This window comes from Serpula lacrymans (genome assembly GCF_000218685.1).
Source record: "Serpula lacrymans var. lacrymans S7.9 unplaced genomic scaffold SERLAscaffold_16, whole genome shotgun sequence".
Taxonomy (NCBI): Eukaryota; Fungi; Basidiomycota; class Agaricomycetes; order Boletales; family Serpulaceae; genus Serpula; species Serpula lacrymans.
This window is the reverse complement of record NW_006763305.1, coordinates 585,049-608,786: the sequence shown is the minus strand read 5'-3', so window position 1 is coordinate 608,786 and position 23,738 is coordinate 585,049. Positions and strand designations below refer to the sequence as shown.

At 46.8% G+C, this 23,738-nt stretch overlaps 9 protein-coding genes across 9 annotated transcripts; 5 read left to right on the top strand and 4 right to left on the bottom strand.

Moving 5' to 3' along the window:
• Nucleotides 1-3,574: 3,574 nt before the first annotated feature.
• On the top strand, nucleotides 3,575-4,009 carry SERLADRAFT_443082 (uncharacterized protein; the record flags this gene model as incomplete). The annotated part of the gene is made up of 1 exon (XM_007323681.1): nucleotides 3,575-4,009. One exon carries the CDS (start codon nucleotides 3,575-3,577, stop codon nucleotides 4,007-4,009), a length of 435 nt encoding a protein of 144 aa, XP_007323743.1.
• Nucleotides 4,010-4,288: 279 nt separating this feature from the next.
• On the top strand, nucleotides 4,289-7,321 carry SERLADRAFT_418400 (glycoside hydrolase family 13 protein; the record flags this gene model as incomplete). The annotated part of the gene is made up of 13 exons (XM_007323680.1): nucleotides 4,289-4,635; nucleotides 4,676-4,730; nucleotides 5,241-5,290; nucleotides 5,353-5,564; nucleotides 5,625-6,063; nucleotides 6,114-6,153; nucleotides 6,206-6,405; nucleotides 6,489-6,549; nucleotides 6,604-6,652; nucleotides 6,710-6,824; nucleotides 6,882-7,008; nucleotides 7,030-7,106; nucleotides 7,166-7,321. 13 exons carry the CDS (start codon nucleotides 4,618-4,620, stop codon nucleotides 7,319-7,321), a joined length of 1,599 nt encoding a protein of 532 aa, XP_007323742.1.
• Nucleotides 7,322-7,913: 592 nt separating this feature from the next.
• SERLADRAFT_402126 (uncharacterized protein) lies at nucleotides 7,914-9,702 on the bottom strand (the record flags this gene model as incomplete). Its single annotated transcript, XM_007323679.1, has 8 exons — nucleotides 7,914-8,363; nucleotides 8,428-8,727; nucleotides 8,782-8,905; nucleotides 8,961-9,053; nucleotides 9,125-9,268; nucleotides 9,334-9,408; nucleotides 9,471-9,601; nucleotides 9,681-9,702. The coding sequence occupies 7 exons, from the start codon at nucleotides 9,585-9,587 to the stop codon at nucleotides 7,990-7,992; spliced, it is 1,227 nt and encodes a 408-aa protein (XP_007323741.1).
• Nucleotides 9,703-10,097: 395 nt separating this feature from the next.
• SERLADRAFT_453558 (uncharacterized protein) lies at nucleotides 10,098-12,204 on the bottom strand (the record flags this gene model as incomplete). The annotated part of the gene is made up of 6 exons (XM_007323678.1): nucleotides 10,098-10,958; nucleotides 11,010-11,074; nucleotides 11,137-11,342; nucleotides 11,394-11,463; nucleotides 11,528-11,745; nucleotides 12,087-12,204. The coding sequence occupies 6 exons, from the start codon at nucleotides 12,202-12,204 to the stop codon at nucleotides 10,181-10,183; spliced, it is 1,455 nt and encodes a 484-aa protein (XP_007323740.1).
• A 480-nt stretch (nucleotides 12,205-12,684) lies between these two features.
• SERLADRAFT_453556 (uncharacterized protein) lies at nucleotides 12,685-15,387 on the top strand (the record flags this gene model as incomplete). Its single annotated transcript, XM_007323677.1, has 16 exons — nucleotides 12,685-12,998; nucleotides 13,049-13,143; nucleotides 13,201-13,241; nucleotides 13,295-13,315; nucleotides 13,380-13,418; nucleotides 13,475-13,520; nucleotides 13,577-13,592; nucleotides 13,715-13,803; nucleotides 13,857-14,062; nucleotides 14,137-14,192; nucleotides 14,244-14,325; nucleotides 14,385-14,491; nucleotides 14,553-14,635; nucleotides 14,697-14,707; nucleotides 14,760-14,860; nucleotides 14,936-15,387. 16 exons carry the CDS (start codon nucleotides 12,823-12,825, stop codon nucleotides 15,066-15,068), a joined length of 1,302 nt encoding a protein of 433 aa, XP_007323739.1.
• Nucleotides 15,388-16,791: 1,404 nt separating this feature from the next.
• Nucleotides 16,792-18,376, bottom strand: SERLADRAFT_358522 (uncharacterized protein; the record flags this gene model as incomplete). The annotated part of the gene is made up of 13 exons (XM_007323676.1): nucleotides 16,792-17,022; nucleotides 17,102-17,179; nucleotides 17,238-17,308; nucleotides 17,363-17,396; nucleotides 17,457-17,462; nucleotides 17,526-17,597; nucleotides 17,647-17,660; nucleotides 17,724-17,777; nucleotides 17,831-17,861; nucleotides 17,922-17,981; nucleotides 18,046-18,116; nucleotides 18,168-18,192; nucleotides 18,265-18,376. 13 exons carry the CDS (start codon nucleotides 18,313-18,315, stop codon nucleotides 16,984-16,986), a joined length of 606 nt encoding a protein of 201 aa, XP_007323738.1.
• A 1,100-nt stretch (nucleotides 18,377-19,476) lies between these two features.
• On the bottom strand, nucleotides 19,477-20,405 carry slh15 (hydrophobin; the record flags this gene model as incomplete). The annotated part of the gene is made up of 3 exons (XM_007323675.1): nucleotides 19,477-19,644; nucleotides 19,708-19,869; nucleotides 19,924-20,405. The coding sequence occupies 3 exons, from the start codon at nucleotides 20,047-20,049 to the stop codon at nucleotides 19,597-19,599; spliced, it is 336 nt and encodes a 111-aa protein (XP_007323737.1).
• A 688-nt stretch (nucleotides 20,406-21,093) lies between these two features.
• slh16 (hydrophobin) lies at nucleotides 21,094-21,724 on the top strand (the record flags this gene model as incomplete). Its single annotated transcript, XM_007323674.1, has 3 exons — nucleotides 21,094-21,283; nucleotides 21,338-21,499; nucleotides 21,563-21,724. 3 exons carry the CDS (start codon nucleotides 21,158-21,160, stop codon nucleotides 21,608-21,610), a joined length of 336 nt encoding a protein of 111 aa, XP_007323736.1.
• A 1,089-nt stretch (nucleotides 21,725-22,813) lies between these two features.
• On the top strand, nucleotides 22,814-23,412 carry slh17 (hydrophobin; the record flags this gene model as incomplete). The annotated part of the gene is made up of 3 exons (XM_007323805.1): nucleotides 22,814-23,019; nucleotides 23,081-23,242; nucleotides 23,295-23,412. The coding sequence occupies 3 exons, from the start codon at nucleotides 22,879-22,881 to the stop codon at nucleotides 23,340-23,342; spliced, it is 351 nt and encodes a 116-aa protein (XP_007323867.1).
• Between the last annotated feature and the right edge of the window lie 326 nt (nucleotides 23,413-23,738).

The following is a 23,738-nucleotide window of genomic DNA, read 5'->3' as shown; positions in this document are numbered from 1 at the left end:
TGCGCTTCAACAGTCTCCCGAACGTATACGTCATCCAAATGAAATTTTGGCAAAAGACAGATACCTTCTGGAGGAAACCTAGGATTCACAGACCAATGCCACTTCAAAGAGTGCCAAGCATAGAAGAACAAACATAGAAAAACTTACGGTCAATATGAAACCTGCTTCCCACATAGCGCGCGACTGTTGACACTGGAGTTTGGAATGGACATGCCGGAGAAATTAAGGAAGCGAGAACGGTGAATGCATAGAAAAGAACGCCAAACGCTGTTGTTCCGATGATGACGCTGGCTATAGTTTGTTGCTGGAACCACAGATTGGCTCCCAATGCAACCCCAAAGAGAAACAACGAGCACTGCAGAAGGACTGGGAAAGATTGTACCACGGCATCAAAGTACCAAGTAGTGATACCGTTCATCTTCTCTTGACGACGTTTGCCTCGCTCCTCGAGAGATCCGCGACCATAACGACTCGACTTGTAATAGCCTAGCCATTGCTTACCAAGTACTGCACCGAAAGCTGCCAGAAGAGTCGTTGAGAGACTGGCATACGAGATGGCTTGGATCCAGATATCCGTTTGTGATGGACCTGTCCATATAGGGGGCGCCGAACTACTTCCCGCTGTAGTAATATTGCCGAGTGCAACCTGCACGAGTTGCATTAGCAGTGCATTTGTCGTATCGCTCGGGTCCGGGCTCAAGCTAGACTCCATCGCGACAATGAAAGAAGTGCTGACTGCCGCAAAGAGACCAGACTGTAGCACTCTTTTCGATTACAGCTAATCCCAGTCACATAGCGCAGACTTACGAAAATCAGTACGATATCCATCTCCCCATTGTATCTCTCTAGGAACTCAGTATCATGCTCCTCTGCCACCTTCTTATACTTCGCCCAAAATCGCGATCGCGTATCCTTCCCAGTTGCCCCAGCAACAGTCGAATCCCGAAGAGTCTCGAGGATATCTTGCAAAATGTCCTTCCTGCAATTGTGCCAGTAAGCTGATAGAATGTCTATTTGTACTACTCACACGTTCGCGCATTTTTCTTCGTCCTCTTGCGGAGATGTCCATAAGCCTTGCCGCGCCCTATCTCGAGGTTAGCAGGTTGTAACGTTGTATACTTCAAGTTACTCACGAGTCAGCAGCAGCGTTTAGACCAGTGCGCTCTGGGATAATGGCCTTTGCAGGCTCCTCCTGTATGCTATAGATCAACTTATAAAGTGTTGCACACTAGGCCGTTGGCAAGATACTTACTTGTCCGATGTTTTATTGCTGTTGTCGCTCAGGTTCAACGAAGGTGGAACCTGCAGCATTATGTTTGACTCCATAGTTATTGATATCGATAAAGCTGTGTGTTGGTTGTTGATATCGCGGATAAACGCCAACAAAAGAAGACCTGAAGAAGAACATAAAGAGCGCGCGCTTACTATGATGATCAATGATAATACACCACTCACCTCGATGATTTTCATATACCTACCGAAAATCATATCTATTCTAAAGACAATAGCTAGCTTGAGCGAGACGCATTCGCTTTGCTTACCTTGAAATTACACAAATCCCATTCGCAGAAAGACAACCTAGGATCGTTATTCCTGCTGTTCAAAGATGTAGTAGTACCTGGTGATAAGGAGACACTCAGTGCAAATCAGATGCATGTCGATAATCGTTCACCTAGTTAGTGGACACCTTGTGCAGCGTGTCGATGACGGAGCCTCCGAGTAGATGTGCGCCCATGTGGCATACATAGCCCTCGCACATCAATCAGCACCCTCACGGCCCAGCCGCTCAGGTTGGAACGACGACTTCTCTAATATGGTCTTCTATCCCCCCAAAATAACTCTGGCCCAATGACTCTGACTCACTACCACCACGATGTTGCCTTGCTCAAATTAAAGGCGTTCTAATTTCTCCCAAATATCCTAACAGAGATAAACCAGTGAGAGATGCGAAAGCACTTACAAATTTCATTTGTGACACGTTGGCAGGCTTAAAGGCTACAACAAAATTTGATTGAACAAGACGAACTAACCTCTACACGCGCAAAGGATGTGATCAAAGACTTCTTCTGTTATTGTATTACAGGGGCTGCTGATATCGTTACAATGCACTTGACGAGGTCGCTATTGTAATAAACACATTAGGCTTCCTCCTCCGGATCGCCAATTCCGCTGGGTAGGATAGCAAATTGAGTTTCCATTTCGGGGAGACAGGGTGAATCATAAATCTTGCACGTTCGGGTATTGCCTCGAGCTTTTTTCAATTGAAGGCTGGAATTTGTAAATGAGTAATGTGATAAATAAATAAAAATAATAAAAAAGAGAGATAAGCATAGATTACCGGGTGGTGGAAGCATGGGCCATGATGTTGCCTCCTATAGGCTTCTTCTCGTTGGAAGCATAGGGTCCGGCCGATGCATCAGGGTTTGACATGACCTGGTTTGTAACTACGACAGCGATTCCAAACTGTGGTACGGTGATTATAATACCTGCTTGGCCAAATCATTGTAAAACACGTACTTCATCTGCTAAACGTTGCAAAGTGCGTAGAAATTTCCCCAGATGAGTTTGACGAGCGGACAGCTCTCCACGTCCACTGAAATCTGTTCTATAGAGGGCTGTGCAAGAGTCAACGATAAGAAGGCAGAACCTGATCAAATCAAGTTCAGTTACGTAGCAAACCTTGGCTATATGCGCCTTATATACCTCGATTCTGACATCAATGCGCTAGCACTGGTGAGTAATGAGTTCTGGTGGTCTGCATTATATGCTCTTGCATACGCGACATTGTCGAGGACCTCTTCGCCGCTGAGCCCATACCGCTCTGCGACCGCCAAAAGACGGACAGGACGAAAGGTGCCTTCAGTGTCGATATACAGACATTTTCCTTCTCCACCTCCCATGTTTACGGGAAGCTGACACGTAACGGCGAGTGTGTGGCATAGTTGTGATTTACCAGTTCGAAATTCTCCAAAAAGTTCTGTTATGGCCCCTGTTTCAATACCGCCTGGACCAGTCAAAGTGAGGACAGAGGAGTTTGACAACTGTTAATTTTCAATATACCTCCTAGTAAAGCATCAAGTTGTTTTGAACCAGTAGTTATATGAACAAGCTCTGATCTACGCGCATGTACTTCCGTGGCGCTCTGAAATCCAAGAGGAACAATCTTCTGAGCTGTTGTGTTACCAGACGCGTCACGTTAGTCGACAGAACTACTTTCACGTGGAGGCCTGCCTACCTTCTGCAATTATCTTGTCGGCCTTCTGTTCTGAAATTCCCTTGATAGCTAACAGATGTTTCTTGGGAGTGAATGCTACGGCCTCGACTGTGTTTAATCCAGCTTCTGCGAGTTTCTTGATATCATTGGGATGAATGCCTACTTCTTGCAACTTTCCTACAAGAAGAGGGCCTGACGCAGAATAATCATCCTGACCTTCTTCAGTTGACGGTGGTGGTTGGGACTCCATGGAAGACCAAGAACGCGCGGTTGCATCGCGCTGATACCAGCAGGCAGTATAGGGTTAGGGTTCCATATGTCGGAGCGTGCCCTTTCTCCTTTCGTTCTGTGACAGTGATGATGTCTACAGTCGCCGAATGGTGTCGTGAACTTGAACGCTATCCATACTTATACCCTTCTTCTTTATCTCTAGGCGCATTATCCCTGCTTTTCTGTATCCATCATGTCGTCCGTGCTGCTCGTAGCCTCAGGCGCTCTCGCAAGGTTCCCAGAGCTCAGGAACGAGTTCTCATCCTCGGTGCGACCAGCGGTGTAGGCCGCACTCTAGCTCATCAGTATACTGCGCGGGGTGCCAGAGTCTGTGTCGTAGGCCGCAGAGAAGATAAACTGGCCAATGTCGTGGAAGAGTGCAAGGCGATCTCCAAGGCAGCGACGTATGTAAAGTCCAAAGAGAAGATACTTGGCATCCGAGGTGATTTAGCGAACGTGGACGATATGGTCAATCTACGCGCTGTACTGGAGAAAGGCGAGCACTTAATGCAGTTTTACGTTTAGGTTACTCTAACTGTTTATTATTGTGTCGTTAGAATGGAGTGGTGTGGATACTCTTATAGTTACTGCGGGCGTATCTGCCCTACAGCCCTTGATGACAGTGGCTGGCGTCGAGTTTAACAAGAAAGGCGGACATATCCCTCAAGCGACGAGGGAGGGTATAAGTAAGGCGACCGATATATGTAACGTCGCGACCAGTGGAAATTTTTTCGGACCCTTCACTGCTGCTGTGACATTTGTAGGTGTTCGTCTTAAGTCATACTTGCTAATCAAGGCTTACAGGAAGTCAGATTCCCCTACTTTCGTCGTCCTCGGCTTCTCCTTCAATTCTACTCTTGTCAACCATAGCAGCTATCATTCCACCACCTACTCGCACGATCTACGCATCTACTAAAGCTGCATCATTGGCCTTGTACCAAGCACTAGCCATCGAACATCCATCAATCACATTTTCATTTTGTTTACCAGCCACTATCGAGGGCGATTTCCGAGCGTCTGCCGTTGATAGCACCGAAGTTCACGAGGCGGATCCCAACAAGCACGGCATCAAACGGGAAGTGGTGGCCTTGAGGTGCATCAAGGCTATAGATCATGGAGATAGGACAATTTGGATGCCATGGACAATGAGAGTGGGTCATTTTCTTTATTGGATTTGGCCTTCTTTCGTAGAATGGAGGGCGAGGGTCAAATATAACTTTTGAGTATGTCATCGCTCTTCTGCCGAGTGAGAATGTAACTCAAGATTCATTGTGTGGGCGAACGTTTTTATACCGAGATTCCGTTCAGTCGGGTACTACTCTGCTTGGTGGCAATAAATAATCGTCCGTGCCACAATGTATACATCAGGGCTCAGGATCTATAACCAGAAGTTCTGCAAGCAATTTAAGTGCTCCATGAGTACCGCCGCTTTTCAACGATGACCACAGCGGGCGGATAATAGAAGATACAATGATTTTACGAGCACGTGACTGCGGCGCGCGGACATTAATGTCGTACCCTTCCTACGATAAGTATACTTACGCGAATTCGAAGAACTTGCTAGTTCTACTACTTGCCGATCTGTTTTGCCACGGCAAGGAGTAAAAACGCAGCACCTATGGTTGGTTCACCCCCGTAACCACGTCCATTCGTCTGCTTTCTTTCCTTTGTACACTTCAAGTTCCACAGTCATTCGATTTCAGAATGATTTCCTCTTTGACTGTCGTGCTGACAGTCGTCACATTCTTTACTTTAGGATCGTACGCAGCAACTGCTGACCAATGGCGTTCACGATCGATTTATCAGGTGAGCGAGCAATGCACCTTTGTTTCGTTTTACGTGGCTAAAGTGGACACCATTGTCCGCAGCTTGTGACGGACAGATTCGCTCTTGCCAATGACTCCAGTTCTAACAGTAATGTTACATGTGATACTTCTTTGCGCCAATATTGTGGCGGAACGTGGCAGGGTATCATCGATCATCTAGACTATATCCAGGATATGGGTTTCGACGCTGTATGGATATCTCCCGTCGTGGCAAATATCGAGAACACGACGGCATATGGGCAAGCATACCACGGGTGAGTCTGACAACCATTCCAGGACACCATTACCACATCGTCTAAAATTGTCGCTTACAGGTATTGGACCCAAGACATGACGTCTCTGAACCCACATTTTGGAACTGCCGAAGATCTCAAGAACCTCAGCGCCGCTCTCCACGCTAGGGATATGTACCTCATGCTCGATGTTGTCGTCAACGACATGGTATCGCCCAACGGTCTAAATCTTACTTCCCTCGTGCCCTTCTCAGCCCCAGATCAATTCCACCAGCTATGCTATATCACAGACGACAATAATCAAACGGAGGTCCAGCAATGCTGGCCCGGAGACTCGACACTTCCTCGGGCGGATATCAACACGGACAATCCCAGCGTGGTGACAGCGCTGGAGACGTGGATTAGTGGTGTTGTACAGGAGTATGGCGTGGACGGGATAAGACTCGATTCTGCCAAGCACATCCATTCCAGCTTTTGGGCGTGGTTTACCGAAAATGCGGGGGTGTTCTCACTTGGGGAGGTATGTTTAGCCTAACCCATTTTGTTGATATCCTCATCCAAATTGACAAGGTCCTGAGTAATGATACCTCATATGTGGCTCCTTACACACGTACGTTGGCCTATTTGTTGTTTGAGAGCCCTATGCTCACGGGTTGTCACAGAGGTCATGGACGCTGTACTGGAATATCCTTCCTATTATCCCTTGGTATCCGCATTCTCCTCGCCACAGGGAAACCTTTCTGCGTTGGTAGATACGATTGAGTCGGCACAAAATATCTACAAGAGTAGCACGTTCATGACAGGGACGTTCCTCGAGAACCATGATCAGCCGAGATTTACATCGCTAACGAACGACACGGCGGTATGTAAGGCTTTTTTTCTTTTCACCACTCGCTTTCCTATGCTGAAATTCGGACCTTACCGGCGCAAAACATGAAACAATAGTTGATTACGAACGCTATCACTTGGCCCTTCATCACTGATGGCATTCCCGTTCTCTACTATGGTATGCCTTTTACTTCCCAGTTTTGGCGTCGTGTTCACGTTATGTTATGAACAGGGCAAGAACAGGGATATCAAGGGGGTTCAGACCCCAACAATCGTGAAGCGTAAAACGACTTGTTGTACTTTTGACTAGTACACTGATATTTTGAATCCCTTGTCAGGCTCTGGTTGTCCAACTTTGATACAAATGGGCCTTACGTGTCACATATGAAGACACTCAACGCTGCTAGGAAGGCAGCGATTGCACCTCAGACGTCCTACTTCCTGACAAATCCTGTACGAAACTCATTTTGAACGACTAAAACTTATTAGTGAGCCTGACCAAATGTGTAGATGACATTTATGAACCAGAGCAATAGTTCAATGCTCGCTGTCTCAAAGCCGCCTATGATTGCTCTTCTGACTAACGTTGGGAGTAACGCAACCGAAGATGTGGCCTGGACTGTACATTCTGCGTTCGGTGCGCATGAATATGTGATAGACGTCTTGACCTGCAATACGATTCAGGCAGACAGCAAGGGGGGGATGACTGTCAAGGCTCTGAAGGGGATGCCTCAGGTGCGACCTCATATTCTTCTTTGAGAGCGATTGATTGTCGCTGATACCTCAAGGGACAGGTGTTGATGCCTATGAATCTCTTGGGCAAGTCACGCAGTCTCTGTCCGAATTTTCAATTTAGTGACAAGGCCACTGGAGCTGGACACTCTTTGTCACCGCGACAAGCAACTCTTGTTGTCATCGCTCTGGTCGGTATAACGCTCGCATTTGTTTGATTGCTTGTTTTGAGAACTGACTGCATTCCGAACATACAGTATATACACGTTATAATAGTTATCTATCATCATTAGACCAGTACATAGACATTAGGAGTTCAACATAAAGAACGATGTGTCTGCATTGATTCAGATGCCGCCCAACGAGACTCAATAAACTTGACAACCTCAGAACCTCAAAAATATGACAAAAAATATCTCATTGCAAGATGCATGTTCAAACTAATCTATTTACACTACTGCTAATCCTCCTCCTGCCACTACCGGATCCATTCCTAGACAAGAATGTCCTGCTCAGCTAATTTGTAAAAGCTTCACTGCAGAAAAGGGTTTTCAAAAATTGCTGAAAGCCGAAGCTAACAGACGGGTTCGGATGTGTAATTTGCAATCAGCAAAAGACTGTGCCTCGGTAAAGACCTCACTGGCGACAGTACATGCCCGAGCACAAGAGATGGGGAGTCATTTTCTTTCCATGCCCCCTTTATAGCCGTTTCATCTCGCGCGCACGGACCACGTGCAGTTTATGGTAACGGGCACATGTCGTTACCTATTCCGGTCAGTGCTGGACAACTACTGCACACGCAAAGTCAGTACTGTACAAAATCCTAGTGTATATCAGCATCACAAAGTACATCCCGAGATACATTTTATAGATATAAAGATGATGTCTATTCCTCACAGAGAACGCTCCAGTCCTCCCACTGCACCCGTCCCTCCTGGATACCCAACACTTGCTCTCGGATGGCGTAGCTCACAGGCCCCAGAACTGCTCCATTCAACGGGAGCGTGATCTCCTTCCCCTCAAACCCAATTCTATTTACAGACCCGACACTGACCGCTGTGCCCACACAGAACGCCTCGACCAGCTTGCCCTGCTCCGACCACTGCATCAGCTCCTTCATCGTGAAAGTCCGCTCGTGGATGTGCAGGCGTAGTTTATACTTCTCTTGGAAGGATGGGTCGGCGGCGATGATCAGACACGATGCCCGCGTCACACCGGGGAGAATAGTGCCATCCAGAGGTGCCGTTATGACGTCCATATCTGAACAAAAGCGAGAACCCAAGTGAGTACTCAGCTCAAGACTGAATCCATCGGAAACACAAACCTCCATCATCACGCTGGACTACAACGAAGAAGTTCATAGCACCCGCCTCCGTAATGTTCTTTTCCTCCCCAAACAACCACAGAACCTGATCATACCCCTGCTTCGCAGCAATCCTCTGCGGGAGGAACGCAGGTGCGTAGTTTCCGCCTACTTTGTGTCCGCCAGTACCACCAGGCCACGCGCGCACGTTCTCTCCCATGGCGAAGAGCGACATTGGCCTGAAGCCCTGGGGGAAGTAGGGTCCTGAGGGAGACGCGATGATGTACAGCATGGCGGAATCGGATGCGGTGACTCCGAGAGCTTCAGGGTGCGTAAGTGTGAGATAGACGAAACAGATGGGACGAAAGGACTCACAAGCTCGCGTGCCAATGATAGTGGGTCTAAGATACAGGCTGAAAGACTCGCCCTCGGGTATCCACCGGGCGTCTGTGGTGACCAGAACTTTGACCAGCTTGAGCACTTCGTCGCCGTCGATTGGCTGTAAATGATGAGCAGCCTAGATCGCGGGGAAGGATAATCGGAGTTCAACTCACTGGTAAGGCCATGCGTTCCGCCGATCCTTCCAGACGTCGCATGTTCATATTCGGTCTGAAGAGTCTTGGTTTTCCATCAGGACCAAGGTGTGCCTTGTTGCGATCGTTGAGATACGTGCTGATCGCTCCTGATGCTCCTGTTGAGAGCATTGAGATGCACTCACCTTCATACCTTCGAAAACGTTGGGGCAGTAGTGAAAACATGAACATGATGGATCGAGAGTCAAGGGTCCGTATGGTTTGAGTTCTGGGATAGACCACCCAGTCAAAGGGTCGAAAGTTGCGACGATCATATGGTCCGTGAAATTCTGTAAATCCATCCATTGGATCAGGACCCACAACCGGTAACCCAAACATACTCGATGACACTCGCCATTCCAAATCGCAGGGTCTCAGGCTCTTGGAGAGGTTTCAGGCAAGTGGCGAGTTCTATGGTCAATTTTGAAGCCTTGAAGGATATACTCAGATCTGAATCATCTTCTTCTGATGTTTTGAGGAGACGGAACGCACATCAAGTTTGGCCAATTCAGGTTGGCCTCCTTGCCCATTGATATTCTGAATCTTTTCGGCTGGAGTAGCGGCGGAGTGTCCATTCACTCCATTTTGGGATTTGGAATCGACGGTCATCGCAGTTGCACACGCTGATATGTCAGACATAGTATAATGTTTTTTAGTGGAAAGCGCAGAGGGCGACTTTTTTAAAATTTTATGTTTTCGTACCTTTTCAAAGTTGGATGACTCCAAAGTCGATCAGCGACTCGAAGTCCTAAAAAGGCAGTCAGCACCGTACAGCCACAGGAGCGATCGAGTCACTTTTTAGATACGGCGCTTGTGTGAGATAAGACTCTGGTGAACTAATGATGCGGTGAAATGTTTTGATAAAACTGGCACGGTTCGTAAGGTGGAGATTATTGGGGGGACAGAGGGGACAGAAGTTTGCAATCGTTACAATCGAATTTCAGACTGCAGCTCGATGGAGCGGGAGACTTCAAGAATTTGTGCGGCCAGGATAAGGCTTTTATGCTATCTCTATTCTTTTCGGCCGAAGATAAACGAGTCATTCAAAATCGGATATCTGGCACGAAGAAGAAGTTTGGAGGAGACATATCAGACGAGGGCAAGAAGTATTGAGAACACGTTCAACCAATGTGCAAAGAATTACAGCACTTAGCTCATCCAGTGCATCGCGATATCATGAATAAATCAGCCCCGAATTTTTTTTACAGTAAACGAAGTACGGCGACGGACTCTACGTGTGCCGTCTGCGGGAATAGATCAAAGCCCCTTAAGCTTTCCAAAACATACTTCCTCCCCTCTTCGCCTACCGTCTTCCCCAGGATCATACCAATATCCCTCGCCTGCGTGTGGACATTGCAGCTCACATACACCACCGTCTTAGACTTGAACGCCAGAAGTTGCTCGATGAATTTCTCGTCGCAGCCTTTGCGAGGCGGGTCGATGATGACGGCCGTGCGCTCCGGCGGGAACTCGCCGACGGCTGCAAAGATGTTCGCGGCATCGCCTGTACGGAACGTACACTTCCCCTCTGGAATATTATTCAGCTGAGCGTTGTGCACGGCTGACTTGATAGAGTCGGAGGAGAGCTCGATTCCGGCTACGGTCGTGAAATGGGGAGAGAGCATGATGGAGAAGAGCCCGCTTCCGCAGTACGCGTCTACGAGGTGCGTCGGGCGCTCAGCAAGCGCGAGCTCGGGAGAGGAGGGGAAGATCGCGTCGTGGACGTAGTCGGTAAGAGGACCAAGAATGGAGTTGTTGTTCTGGAAGAAAGACCCACCTGGGAACTCGAAGAACATGTCACCGACCCGTTCGCGTACTGTCGTCTTGTGATTGGTAACGCAGACATGTTTTTCGAGTTCAGAGGCGAGTGCATCTACAGGGTCTGATGAGGACTCTGCCGAGGTATCAGTACTTGATGGTGGTGTCTCTATCGAATCTCGAAGTAATAATGACACTCCTCTCTTGTAGTTCCATATGTTCCTGAGAAAAACAGTCAGACAAAGGTCGAGAACTAAAAAAAACGCGACTTACTTGATGATATCGTCCCGTATAGGACCAAGCGCCTCGTTTAGTACTGGCGTCGCGATTGGGCATTCCTACATAAGTGCAACCGCTTAGATGGTCTGTTTATGAATTTTGAAGCCTGTTGTCTACTTGCCTCGATATCCACCACTACCGTACGTCTGCCAATCTCGTTGAACCCAATTTTGAGCCAGCTCGGCTTTTCACTTTTGTCTTCAGGCGGCTCCAGCCGTGCCCTCTTCGGAGCAGCCTCGAAGTGAGGGGTGATTTTTGTGCGATATCCATATTGCAGAGGTGATGCAATTGTAGGTAGAACTTCAGGTACTGACGACGCTGGTAAAGCTAAGAGAGTCTATGAGAACGTGAAATGATATTCAACGGCATAAAACATACAGGAGTAGTTTTGGTATGCTTTTATGACAACATTTCGCTTAATATCAAGCTGTGTCTCGTACGGGAGCATCTAAGAGACAGAGACATAAATTCATTAGGAGTGTTATAAGACATCAATAAAATATAATCATTACCTGATACTGGCACCCAGAACATTGACCAAAGTACTTGCACTTCACGTTGCTCGGGTTGCGGAGCTCAGGATTGGGGACTTCGACACTGAGGAGGTCGGCGTAAGAGCGCAACCGGGAGTCACGATAGATGCGAGCGCGAACTTTTTCTCCTGGCAGGGAAAAGGGGACGACGACGACCCACGGCCGATAAGGTTCTGGAGCGAGCGCGAGTCCATCACCTGTAAGGTAATGAAGTAGCCGATTTCAGCTGACAGTCTTGTAAGAGGAAAAGTATGTAGTAAGGCCTGCCGAAAAGGACCTCTATGTCCGTAAATCAATGGATCTAGAGTGGCCGGTATCTAACCCGCACAGGCGACTTCTCGTCGAACACACGCTGGGCGCTGAATGGTAATCAAAACGAAAACAGAAAGTACAATGCAGTGTACTGCGCTAATCTCCTCTGGAGATGATATCAGACAGCCCGTAGTTCGAGGTGCAAACACGAAAAACGCGAGTAAGATACGAAAGTAAGAATAAGAAGGACCTTGTAATTTTCAATGAAAAAGATCCGGCTACATACCGGTTGATGATAACTCAAGCACCTCGAGCTCTAGCTCCGACCTGAACTCCAAAGGGGATTCAAAATCTGTATCTTCTGCTATAGCTTTATCTACGACATCTTTCCCCAGGAGTGCCATCACGTCATGCCAGAGAACGTCGTCGGAAGAGTACGGTTTTATGTCAATGCGTCTACGTCCACTACGCGCCTTTTTCTTAGTACGTTTGTTGCCTTCAGTCTTGACACTATCTGGAACATCTGGAGATGGGACCAGGCTCTCGATAGCTGGTTCCTCTAAACGAGGTCTCTTTCCTGGAGGTGATGTACCATGATCGGAGCCGTCTGAGCCTGGATGAGATCTGATTTGGCCCGTGAGATCGTTGGCAGCATCTGACATGTTTGTTGCTTTCTTATACGGAAGACCAAGGAAAGCTGGGCGAGTATATATATGCGCCTTGAAGGATAGGAAATATGTGGGCGAAGAGAATACCCTCTGCACCAGCCTGTTCATAAAAAAAAAGATGACTTGAGTGTAGCTTTCAGCCACTTCAGCGGAATGGGGTAGCACGTGTTGTTACGTACAGGTGGCATAGATTCGGGTAAGACACACACCAAGCTTGTTTGTACTTATACGTCCCTGTAATTTTCCCTCATACAGCCGAGGCTAACGGATTTCTCTATCAGATACTTATAAGAAAGCTAAAGCTAATAACCTTTCCCTATTTCCCCACACCCTTCCTGAAAATCAATTACTACTATGAGACCCTCAGGCTTTGGCCTGGCCTTGTTTCTCCGCTCAGTATACGCCTCTCCTTTCAGGGCATGGATCCACAAGCCAAATGTTACTCTCGAAGAGCCAATTGGCTCTCCAGCATTCTGGGAGAAGATGGTCATTAGCGCTCTTCTCGTGCTTGCCGGTGGTGTCTTTGCTGGGTTTGTCTTCCCTTGTCCCTTTTGTGGAGCACCATCCTCACTTTACGCAGATTGACTTTAGGTCTCATGGGACTTGATGAACTTCATCTCCGTGTACTGGCGACCTCCTCAGAAGACTTGACAGAAAAAAAGAATGCACAGAAAGGCGAGTGTCCATGTCCTTTGCGCGTTCTTTCATGCTAAATGACTTTCGCAATTGCAGTATTACATCTCATGCAGAAAGGTCGTCACTGGGTATTAGTAGTGAGATATCTTCGTACTTGTGTTGTCCTCCGTGATCTGACTTTCCACTACAGGTGCTCCTATTAGGCAACGTTGTAAGCCCGTTTGGACCGAATAGTTTTCCTTCCCTTTATCAATTAATTTATTTTATTTTCACAGGTTGTCAACGAAAGTTTACCAATATTCCTGGACGGCGCCGTAAGTCTAGGTCCAATGACCAATCCCTAACGCCTTATTGACATGCCTCCACAAAGCTTGGTGGCGGAATAGCGGCTGTAGTTATCTCTACCACAGCAATTGGTAAGTATATCATAACTCGAAATTCTCATCTTCTGACCCGCATGCACACGAACTAGTAATCTTTGGGTATGTGTACCTTTATATGCTTCCAAGGCGGTAAATAACGAGAACCCTCCCGGATTTACCATTATAGCGAGTACGTAAACTTTCCCGCTCTCGACATTTTGGTCGCGTGACCGATAATTCTTGCATAGGATCATTCCGCAAGCCGTCAGCGTGAGATATGGCCTGGCGATAGGTTCACGGTGTGCGCCTTTGGTGCTCGCGTTGATGTACTTGTTCGGTATGCCGAATCCCGCTGTTCTTCCATGTTACCTATTGATTCCGTTTTACCAGCACCTATTGCTTGGCCTATTGCAAAACTTCTTGACTATGTCCTCGGAGTGAATGAGGCTCACACGTACAAGAAAGCCGAACTCAAGTCATTCCTTCAATTCCATCGTCACGGCGAAGAACCTCTTCGAGATGATGAAATCAGTATCCTCAATGGAGTTCTTGAGCTGAATACAAAGAACGTTGAAACAATCATGACTCCTATCAAAGTTAGTAAATTCACTACCATTATCTTTATTAATCGCCTAGTTTCCTGACATTGTATTATATTTGTCTTCTGTAGGATGTAGTGACCCTTAGTTCGGATACCATATTAGATCACGAGACTGTGGATGCTATGTGGGTATTCTTCTGGTGTATCTCCGCCTCGTGTTCCTAACAATTCAGTAGTTTGACAAGTGGGTACTCACGTTTCCCTGTTCACGAGCCCGGAAACCCCCTGGCTTTCGTCGGACTCCTTCTCATCAAAAAGGTACGCCAAGTGCAGCTGACTGCATCTATTATCGTACTGGCAGGTTAACTCTTTTCCAGCTTTTGGTGTATGACCCAGCGAAAGCACTACCTGTATCCCATTTTGCATTTTCTATCTTGCCCGAGGCGCACCCGTCTATTAACTGTTTCCAAGCACTGGATTACTTGTGCGTGATTACATACCTTGGGAGCTCGTTCCTCTGAATCACACTTTTTGCGTTCATCCAGCCAAACTGGCCGAGCACATTTGTTACTCATAAGTCGTACGCCAGGGCGGGCTGGCGGAGCCATCGGTGTAATTACCCTTGAAGGTACGTGCCTATACTTGGGGCTGGGATTTTCACTGATCAATATTACCTTTCATCTTATCAGATATCATTGAGGTATGTCCGTTATAATCACGTCCTAGAGCGCCTATTTACTTTATGACATCAGGAAATCATTTCCGAAGAAATAGTGGACGAGACAGATCGTTATGAGGACAACCAAAGCAAGAGGCGGGCCAAGCGCTTGACCACTGCGGCCGTCATGCGAGGGTCAGTTATTTCTTTATCACCCAGCCGCGTCACTGGTTCGGAGTGAACGGGTTCTTACTATCTTCCTGCGAACAGAATTGTTGAGCGCGAACGGAATACCCGGGCTCCGTCCCTAGAACGAACACCTTTGCTGTCAAATAGCCCTCTGCCTGAATTCAATGTCAAGCAGTATGGTGCGACGGTCCTCAGCCAGTCCCCAAAAATGTGAAAGAAGGGCTCGGCTTGTAGGTAAGCTATAGAAGAAACCAAAAAAAATTATGCAGGGTTCCTCACGGGTTTTTCATGGGTGTTTTCTTTATGGTCTTCTGGGTTTTGTGCAAACAACAGTTTATCCGCATTGTGTCTTGCCTGTCACCCACGCTCGATGCTAATACATATTGCTGGTTTCTTTAACCTTGTACACTGTTTTCCTACACCACGTAAATCTTTGCAGTAATACGTCGTCTATCCTTCTAGCTGTCTCCCGATTTATCCAATTCTCGAAGTCGTGTCTTCATTGTAGACGATACAGCGATTAGCATTTTATGTTATTTTGCTGTTCACTGAGGCGAACTGTGAAAGATGTCTTACCTCCAAGGCGTACAAATGGGAATCATGAGAGGCGGGGGCCAGTTTTCTTACTGATTCAGCGAGGTGGTATAAATAATCCTGAAATAAATAATATCTCAATAATATGCGCGATCATGCGTCCTGACGGGTAGGTGCTCACCTTGTTCCTCCCGGAAGGGCCGACGGAATGCCATATCCGCTCAGCGAGAGCATCTAATGGTTCAGATCCAACTGGAGCATTTTAAGATATACTACTCCCGATAACGAGCGAATGGACTCACTGAACGATGGGTTATCAGGACGGCCGACGTAGCACTGGGTTTGGTTAATGAGAGATGAACAACTACAAATGGTAGGAGACGTACGAAAGCCTGTGTGAAGTGATCGGAGGGCGGTAAGATCAGTACTTCGTACATCCTGATCAAGACAAGGAAAAGGAAATAACTCACCCCGTGCAAAACAACTTTCTCTACCCCATCCTCTATATTATAGACGTCTAGAGTCTCCATGGTATATCCGTCCTGAAGTAAAGTCGGTCTTGAGGGTCAAGGTTTCGTGCGAAAGTATTACTTTACCTTTTCCCGATAGTCTGATAAAGGCGTGTGGGTTTGCTTCAGTGATAAGGGTATCAAATTATGCACATGCTAATTCTTACCTAGGTAATCTCGCACTTCGGCTTCATACGCAGGATCTATGGTATAGGCGACACCTAGCAAAAAACCAAAATGCCCTTTAGGCTGCTAATTGAAGTAGAGGGGAGGTACCGCGTAAGCTTACCCCATACGATATCTTCGTCAGGAAAAGCATCCTGAGCGTATCTCCAAGTCAGATGCATGTATACGTACCCACTCTATCGACTCACAGATTGCGAAAACCTATCCCAGTCCTCCTTATGCACAAGAGTGACCACTCTTCCGGGGTTCTTTAGGACAGCGTCCAGCAATGTAAGAGCTAGGCTTGTGGTGTATATGAAGTGGTATACCTACCTCTGGCGTCCCGCGATGATCATGCGATTTCTGAGCAAAGCGGCGAACGTAACCCTTGAGGAAACCTGGCACTGTAGAAATTTTCAGAAGGACCACATCTCTCCGTAGTCGCACCTTTCACCTTGTGAAATGAAATGCGGCGGGGGCTACATCACGTCCGTCGAATGATAGCATGTGTCAGCAAGCAATCTGGAAGTGGTTTATCGCGGATTCACCGTGACATACCTTCCATATCAATGAACCGTACCCAAAGACTACGAATTCCTTGCTAGTCATCCCTGAAGTTGATGGAAAGACTCAAAAAGTCAGATTATCAAAGTTGTACTGGACTATCGCCTCGCCGCCTTTCCGAGTCACGGTGGTGAATATCATAGTTGCTCGGGAGTTGCACCCGATCGCGACAGATGGTGAAAATAATGATTTTCAGAGCACGTGACATGTCGCGTCTCTTGAATAGACTGAGCTCGATAGGTATGTACTTACACCAGATATAAGCAACATAGCTTACACTAGTACAGCCAGGTATGTATCTCACAACTATGCTCTAGTATGTTGTACCTGCTCTTTAGTTTTCTTGGCTATTTCCCTTTAGATCTCTTCCAGCTCATCAAGCTCTCGAACCCGAGCCTTTAGTACAGATGCGCAATTGTCACCAGAATCAAACATTAATTATCAGTGCAGAGGTAGGAAAGGATGTTGTACTGACCTCCAGGGCAAATAAGTGAGAGTCATAAGACGCGGGAGCGAGTTTCCGCACCGAGTCTGCGAGATGGTACAAGTAGTCCTGTGACGCAGCAATAAGGCCAAAATAAAGCTGCTGAGCAATGTAATAGAAAACCAACCTTGTTCCGTCCTGAAGGGCCAACTGAGCGCAGTATTCGCTGAGCGATGACGTCTAGTGGCTCTGATCCCACTGAACATGATAACATATATGATAATACCTTTTATGTAAGCAAAAATCACTCACCGAAAGACGGATTATCACGTTTGCTAACGTAGCACTTCATGAAGGAGAAACGTCAATATCCCTCCCAAGTGACAAATAAAACGACAATGCCTACAATTGCCTGGGCGTATTCGTTGAGTTATTCTGCAGTCCCATTCTGAAATACATAACTATCACGACTTACGTCGGGTATAACAACCTTTTCTACACCATTTTCTATCGAATAAATGTCTACTGTCTGCTTGTTATATCCATCCTGAAGCACAATCAGCGCCAGTAAAAATTATTACAAAAATAAAACACACTCTTTCTCGATAATCTGTTGCCAGTGGAAGGGCTCGAGTGAATAGTACGTAAAGAAGGAAGTTTGCCACAAACATACCTAGTTCAGCGCGAACTTCTGTTTCAAACAACGGGTCTATGACAAATGCAACTCCTAGTGAAATTTAGCATTTATCATGAAAATCTTCACAAAAGACTCGGAATTACCCCAGACGACATCATCCTCGGGGAATGGATCCTTGTAAATTATTAGCCAACGCTTCCACTTGCGCAACTTAACTGATGGCGGTTGACTCACTAGCTTCGAGAAATTATCCCAGTCCTCTTTGTGGATAAGAGTGACGACTCTTCCAGGATTCTGATGGTCGTATTCGTCAGCCGTGAGAAATATGTGCGTCTCGAATCATGCAATGGTTGCCTACTTCAAATGTTCCTCGATGAACTCTCGATCTATGCGCGAATCGTCGTACGTAACCTTTGATAAAGCCGGGAACTGGGGCATATGTCAGAAATTTCGATTTCGCAAATCCTCACTCTGTCTCACCCTCTGAAGCGAAATGTGGAGGAGGCTGCGATCAACCAAAATGATACTGTCAGTCGCTGAGGTGAAACCAAGCGCCGACTGGAACTGTACTACTCACCTTCCATATTAAGGATCCATAACCAAAAATAACGAATGGAGAGGTAGTCATCCTTGATCTTGGAAAACGACTCTATAACAGATCGTCACAAATGAGTACACAACAGTCTGGATATTTCAAAACGTCCGAGCATGTTACCTCTAATAAAAGAAGTCGGAGGCCCCCGTAACGCCCGGTATTAAATCCTTGTGACATATGGCGGTAAGATGACTGATCCTGTACACCACGTGAGGGTATATGACCCAGAGCCTGTTGAATGGCGATACGTCTCGGGCAAGGCTTGAAAAAGACTGATTCAGCTCAGTATCTGACTCATCTTATCTCGGTGATTTCGACTGTACTCCGTTGATTAAGAATTAAAACATTGATCTACATTCTTTGGAAGACCGTAAGAGTATAGTACTTTCTTCGAACAGACTAGGAACACGAACCAATTACTGCCACATTTCCTGCTTGATGCTGCATAATAAATGATGAACACCTAGCTAGTTGGAAGAAGTGTGGTTATACGTCTAATGGTATATAATGATCAAATCAGGCACAGCAACGCAACTTGAAAGCTGGGGACCTTTCAAGTCACCAACAGTTCTAGAAAGGCTTACTCAGGAGACCGAAATCATTCCTTTATTTCCACAGTTGGTAGATGGCGTTCAACACATCACAACGACGTCTGGGGGATCACGAAAGGAGATAAATGTATAATCGCAATCCTTCAAGTTGATGATCTAAGTACCTGGACCTGTGTCACGGTAGAGTGTTGAATGTATTTGTTGTTGTATGGTACGGTTTGAGTTTTAAGAAATGCTTGTTGCATCACGTTGGCATCAAGTAAAAATTTTAGAGTGTGCCAGTGGATGACATCTATGAACGTATATGAACCTTGTGCAATCACTACAAACAGCCACAGAGTTATGTCAACGCCAACGCCCCATCGTCTGCTGCACCCCTGGGAATCCTGCCAAAGCAATCATTGTTGTAAGCTACACCAGTGTTCACCGTTCAACCAACTCCTACTGTGGTCACGGATAGATAGTTTTGGAGACTGAGAGTACATAGGTATCCTTGGGCAAAATCTACTCGTCCTTCAGATCTGTTGTGCTGGGGTACCAGAGGTTTATGGGATTTGGATTGTCCACTCTACGGTAATCAACAGAACGAGAAATTGCAGTTTTCTAACCCTCACACATTTCTAGGTCACAAATCAACGTCGACTTGAAAGGAAATCAACAACTCTCAATTACCAAACAAACATGTGAATGTATTCTAAGGTAAGTAGAACCATAACATCCCAGTCCCCACCACATTCTATAGTCAGACCTCAAACATGCATCTCTAAAGGTTGATGTTGATAGGCGAGCATCCAACATTGATCAACCCATCCTGCAGATATGCATAAAATATTGAGCCAGTCTTTGAAATCATCTTACGGAAGCTGGGACTCACGAAGTGGTTGTCTGTGCAGCAAACAGGCTCTTGGTTGCAGCTACTTCCGCCTCCAGCTCCAACACCAGTGATGGGAGAGCATTGGAAACCGACGTCGCCCACGACACCCTTGAGGGAGATACCAACAGCTGTGAGCATATCGATCACTCCAGCATCAGAGGCCTGTCCCGCCAATGTCAGGCTACCAGTATATGGTTAACGACGATAAAGACGTACACTTTTTGTGCTTTGGCAGCAAGAGATAGAACCCGTGTTGCACTGGTTGGTGGTGGTGTCAGGAGTGGCGACCGCAAGGAGAGCGAACAAGAGGGTGAAGGAGACGGCGGAGATGCGAGAGAACATGATTATTATGCTGAAGTGATAGAGGTAGATAGCAGAGGAGCTGATGATGAATGGAAATGGGAGTGAAGAGTATGAGTGGTGGGGTGGGTGCTTTTATACCTCCCTGGTGTCGGCTACCAGGTCTTTGCAAATTATTTTCTTGACCTCCAATGAAGTTCCTTGCTAATTGAGTTGGTCTTGCCAGTGGTGTCCGATGTTCTCGTACAATGTTTGCGAAGCATTTCGTGTCTTCCTGCTATCACGATTCTAATGCGCGATTGGCCAGCAAAACGCTTCGGCTACTAGTATGTCAATGAGGCTTCTTCTCTGTTGTCTTGATTTTACATATCTCCGTCCTGCCTATCACATTGTGCACCGGACCGTCACCTGCAAGCGCGTCGCCTCTATTGGCGGGAATCGCTACTGTATTGGCCGCATCCTACCTATTTTGGAAACTCTTGTTCTTCGCAAGCTGGCCAAACTTCATACACAGTGTGGCTGAACCGCATACGCGATTTGTAGGGTACAGGTACAAGGTCATTGGAGGTTCGGAATGTCACAAAGGGAAGGACCATTGGAATGGATTTTGCGACATCCCTAGCTTTCAATGCGCTCTTGATATTTCACTGAAAGGGACATGTAAACTCACCTCAAATCATACTGCCAGTCCCCTGGCACCAAGCCTCATCTGACCGAAATTGGTCTTCAAAAGTATGTTGGAGGAAGTTTTGGAAACCCAAATGGGATTAGCTCAGATTTTTGAATTGCGCTTAGCCATAAAACTATCAAACGAGTTCGACCACTTTGCAGATGCCGGCCTTGTGATCGTGATATTGTGGCAGTTTGTTCGAGACCAGGTTTCCGAGTGAATGGGATAAGTAATCGAACCCTCTCGCTTGATCCGTCTGCAACATACTACTCATTATTTTACATATCGGAAGCCACCAGGCACAGCTAGCGGAGAAGTTGATGCTAGTAGTGGGCAGGTAAAGAAAATAATTTGCGAAGGCCTGGCCTTTGGCACAGAAAGGTATAAAAGCACTCACCCCACCACTCATACTCTTCACTCCCATTTCCATTCATCATCAGCTCCTCTGCTATCTACCTCTATCACTTCAGCATAATAATCATGTTCTCTCGCATCTCCGCCGTCTCCTTCACCCTCTTGTTCGCTCTCCTTGCGGTCGCCACTCCTGACACCACCACCAATCAGTGCAACACGGGTTCTATCTCTTGCTGCCAAAGCACAAAAAGTGTACGTCTTTATCGTCGTTAACCATATACTGGTAGCCTGACATTGGCTGGACAGGCATCTGATGCTGGAGTGATCGATATGCTCACAGCTGTTGGTATCTCCCTCAAGGGTGTCGTGGGCGACGTCGGTTTCCAATGCTCTCCCATCACTGGTGTTGGAGCTGGAGGCGGAAGTAGCTGCAACCAAGAGCCTGTTTGCTGCACAGACAACCACTTCGTGAGTCCCAGCTTCCGTAAGATGATTTCAAAGACTGGCTCAATATTTTATGCATATCTGCAGGATGGGTTGATCAATGTTGGATGCTCGCCTATCAACATCAACCTTTAGAGATGCATGTTTGAGGTCTGACTATAGAATGTGGTGGGGACTGGGATGTTATGGTTCTACTTACCTTAGAATACATTCACATGTTTGTTTGGTAATTGAGAGTTGTTGATTTCCTTTCAAGTCGACGTTAATTCGAGACGAAGCAATGTGTAAGGGTCAAAAAAAGAGTGAAAATTTTGATTCTGTTTTGGACGTCGTGGAGTGCATAATTCAAATCCCATAAACACCTAGTGCCCTAGCACGGCAGTCACGAGTAGATGTCGCCCAAGTATATCTTCGTGTTGTTAATCTTCAAAATGATCTACTCACAACCACATTCGGCATTGGTTGAACGCTGAACACTGATGTAGCTTATAATGATGATTGTTTTGGCAGGATTCCCAAGGGCGCAGCAGACGACTCGGATGGGCGTTGACATAACTCCAAGTTGTTTGAAGTTCTAGCCTGATATTCATGGACTTCGTCGTGGAGGGATACCGAGATAGCGGCACGGAGTCGATGATCGAGCTTGTTCGACTTAGATCAGTGCCTGGGCAACAAGTATATGTCAATGCTGTAGGTAAGTTAGGTACCAACAAGTGAACACCTCGCCCACTTTGTGATATTCGGAACCATATAACTCACCTCGCAAGTGTCGATGAGCTACAACATCAATCTTGCGCTAATCACGGCGGGGAAAAAGTAGCGTTGAGCCGCGTAAGATCCGAGTATAGACTTTGGAGTCAAGGGGCCCCATCAAGCCTCTGACTTTGATGTGATGTAGACTTCTCATCATGGAAGCACCACAAATACTGAAAATCCGTTGAGCACTAGAGTTACCAAATTAAGGCGAATAGAACTCCAGTACCTCCGTCCATGACGGCGGTAACTTGTGAACGGCATATCCTGTGCACCCCAAGAAATTCGATTGGTGGGCGGTTCATAGAATGAAATCACCGCTCGACATGCCAACAGTGACAGATAATCCTACAGATCGAGCCTTGGGTTGAGCTAGTAAATATATGGGAAATCCGCTGGCCAAGGTATATCACGTTAATGCACCTGCCGAACAATACTTTCGAAGACCTGCGGGAACAACTTGAAGGCCTACGGGGACCCAGAACAAGCAGCATGCACCTGGACTCCGTCAAAAAGACATTTCACAAGGCACGTCTAGGCCAACAGAAAGGTATAAAACCACGCACTTCAAAGCCTATGTTCTCCATCCTCTTCTCACCACAACAACCAACTGTCTTTTAGTCCTTTCCAATCTTTACATCTTAGCCACAATGTTCTCCCGTGTTTCCGCTGTCTCTTTCACCCTCTTGTTTGCTCTCCTTGCCACTGCCTCTCCCACTCCGGAGATCGTCGCCCGTGACACCAACCAGTGCAACACTGGATCTATTTCCTGCTGCAACAGCGTACAAAGTGTATGAGTTCATTGTCGTCCATTTATTGTAACCGACTGATTAGTTAATGTTGGCGGGACAGGTATCTAACCCTGGTGTTGCTAGTCTCCTCGGGCTACTTGGTGTTGTCGTCGGAGACATCACCGGTCAAGTCGGTGTTGGTTGCTCTCCTATCACTGTGATTGGAGCTGGGTCGGGATCCACCTGCGACCAACAGCCTGTTTGCTGCACCGGAAACCAATTTGTGAGTGCCATGAGTGTGTTGATTCAGCTTAGGCTGATTATTCTCTTTACAGGGCGGCTTGATCAACATTGGCTGTTCGCCCATTACCCTCGGCCTCTAAGTTTAAGTGGGTAGGACGAGAACGTTTCGGCAGGGAGAGTCAGCTGATGGAGTAATAATACAATTACCTTAAAATGTTTTCGGGCTATCGTGAAGTTTTGGGTTTTATTACGCGTTTATTGTTGCGAATGGACTTTTTGTTTGATTTATTTTTGAAAGTTTCACCTGAATTTGTGATCGAGGTCGATGGAAGCAAAACATATCAAGAAAGACCCCTCGGTCACGATCATGTGAAGCTTGTCACGCGTCCGCATTAGCCTGCTTGTCAAGTTCCAATTAAGGGTCTGTAGTTAAAACCTTTCAGTCCTGAACCACTTACTTGCAAGGCATCTTTACCTGTGGTACTTTCTCTTTCTGCACTAAACGGCTTGTATTGTCTGCCCACATCCTGCAATAA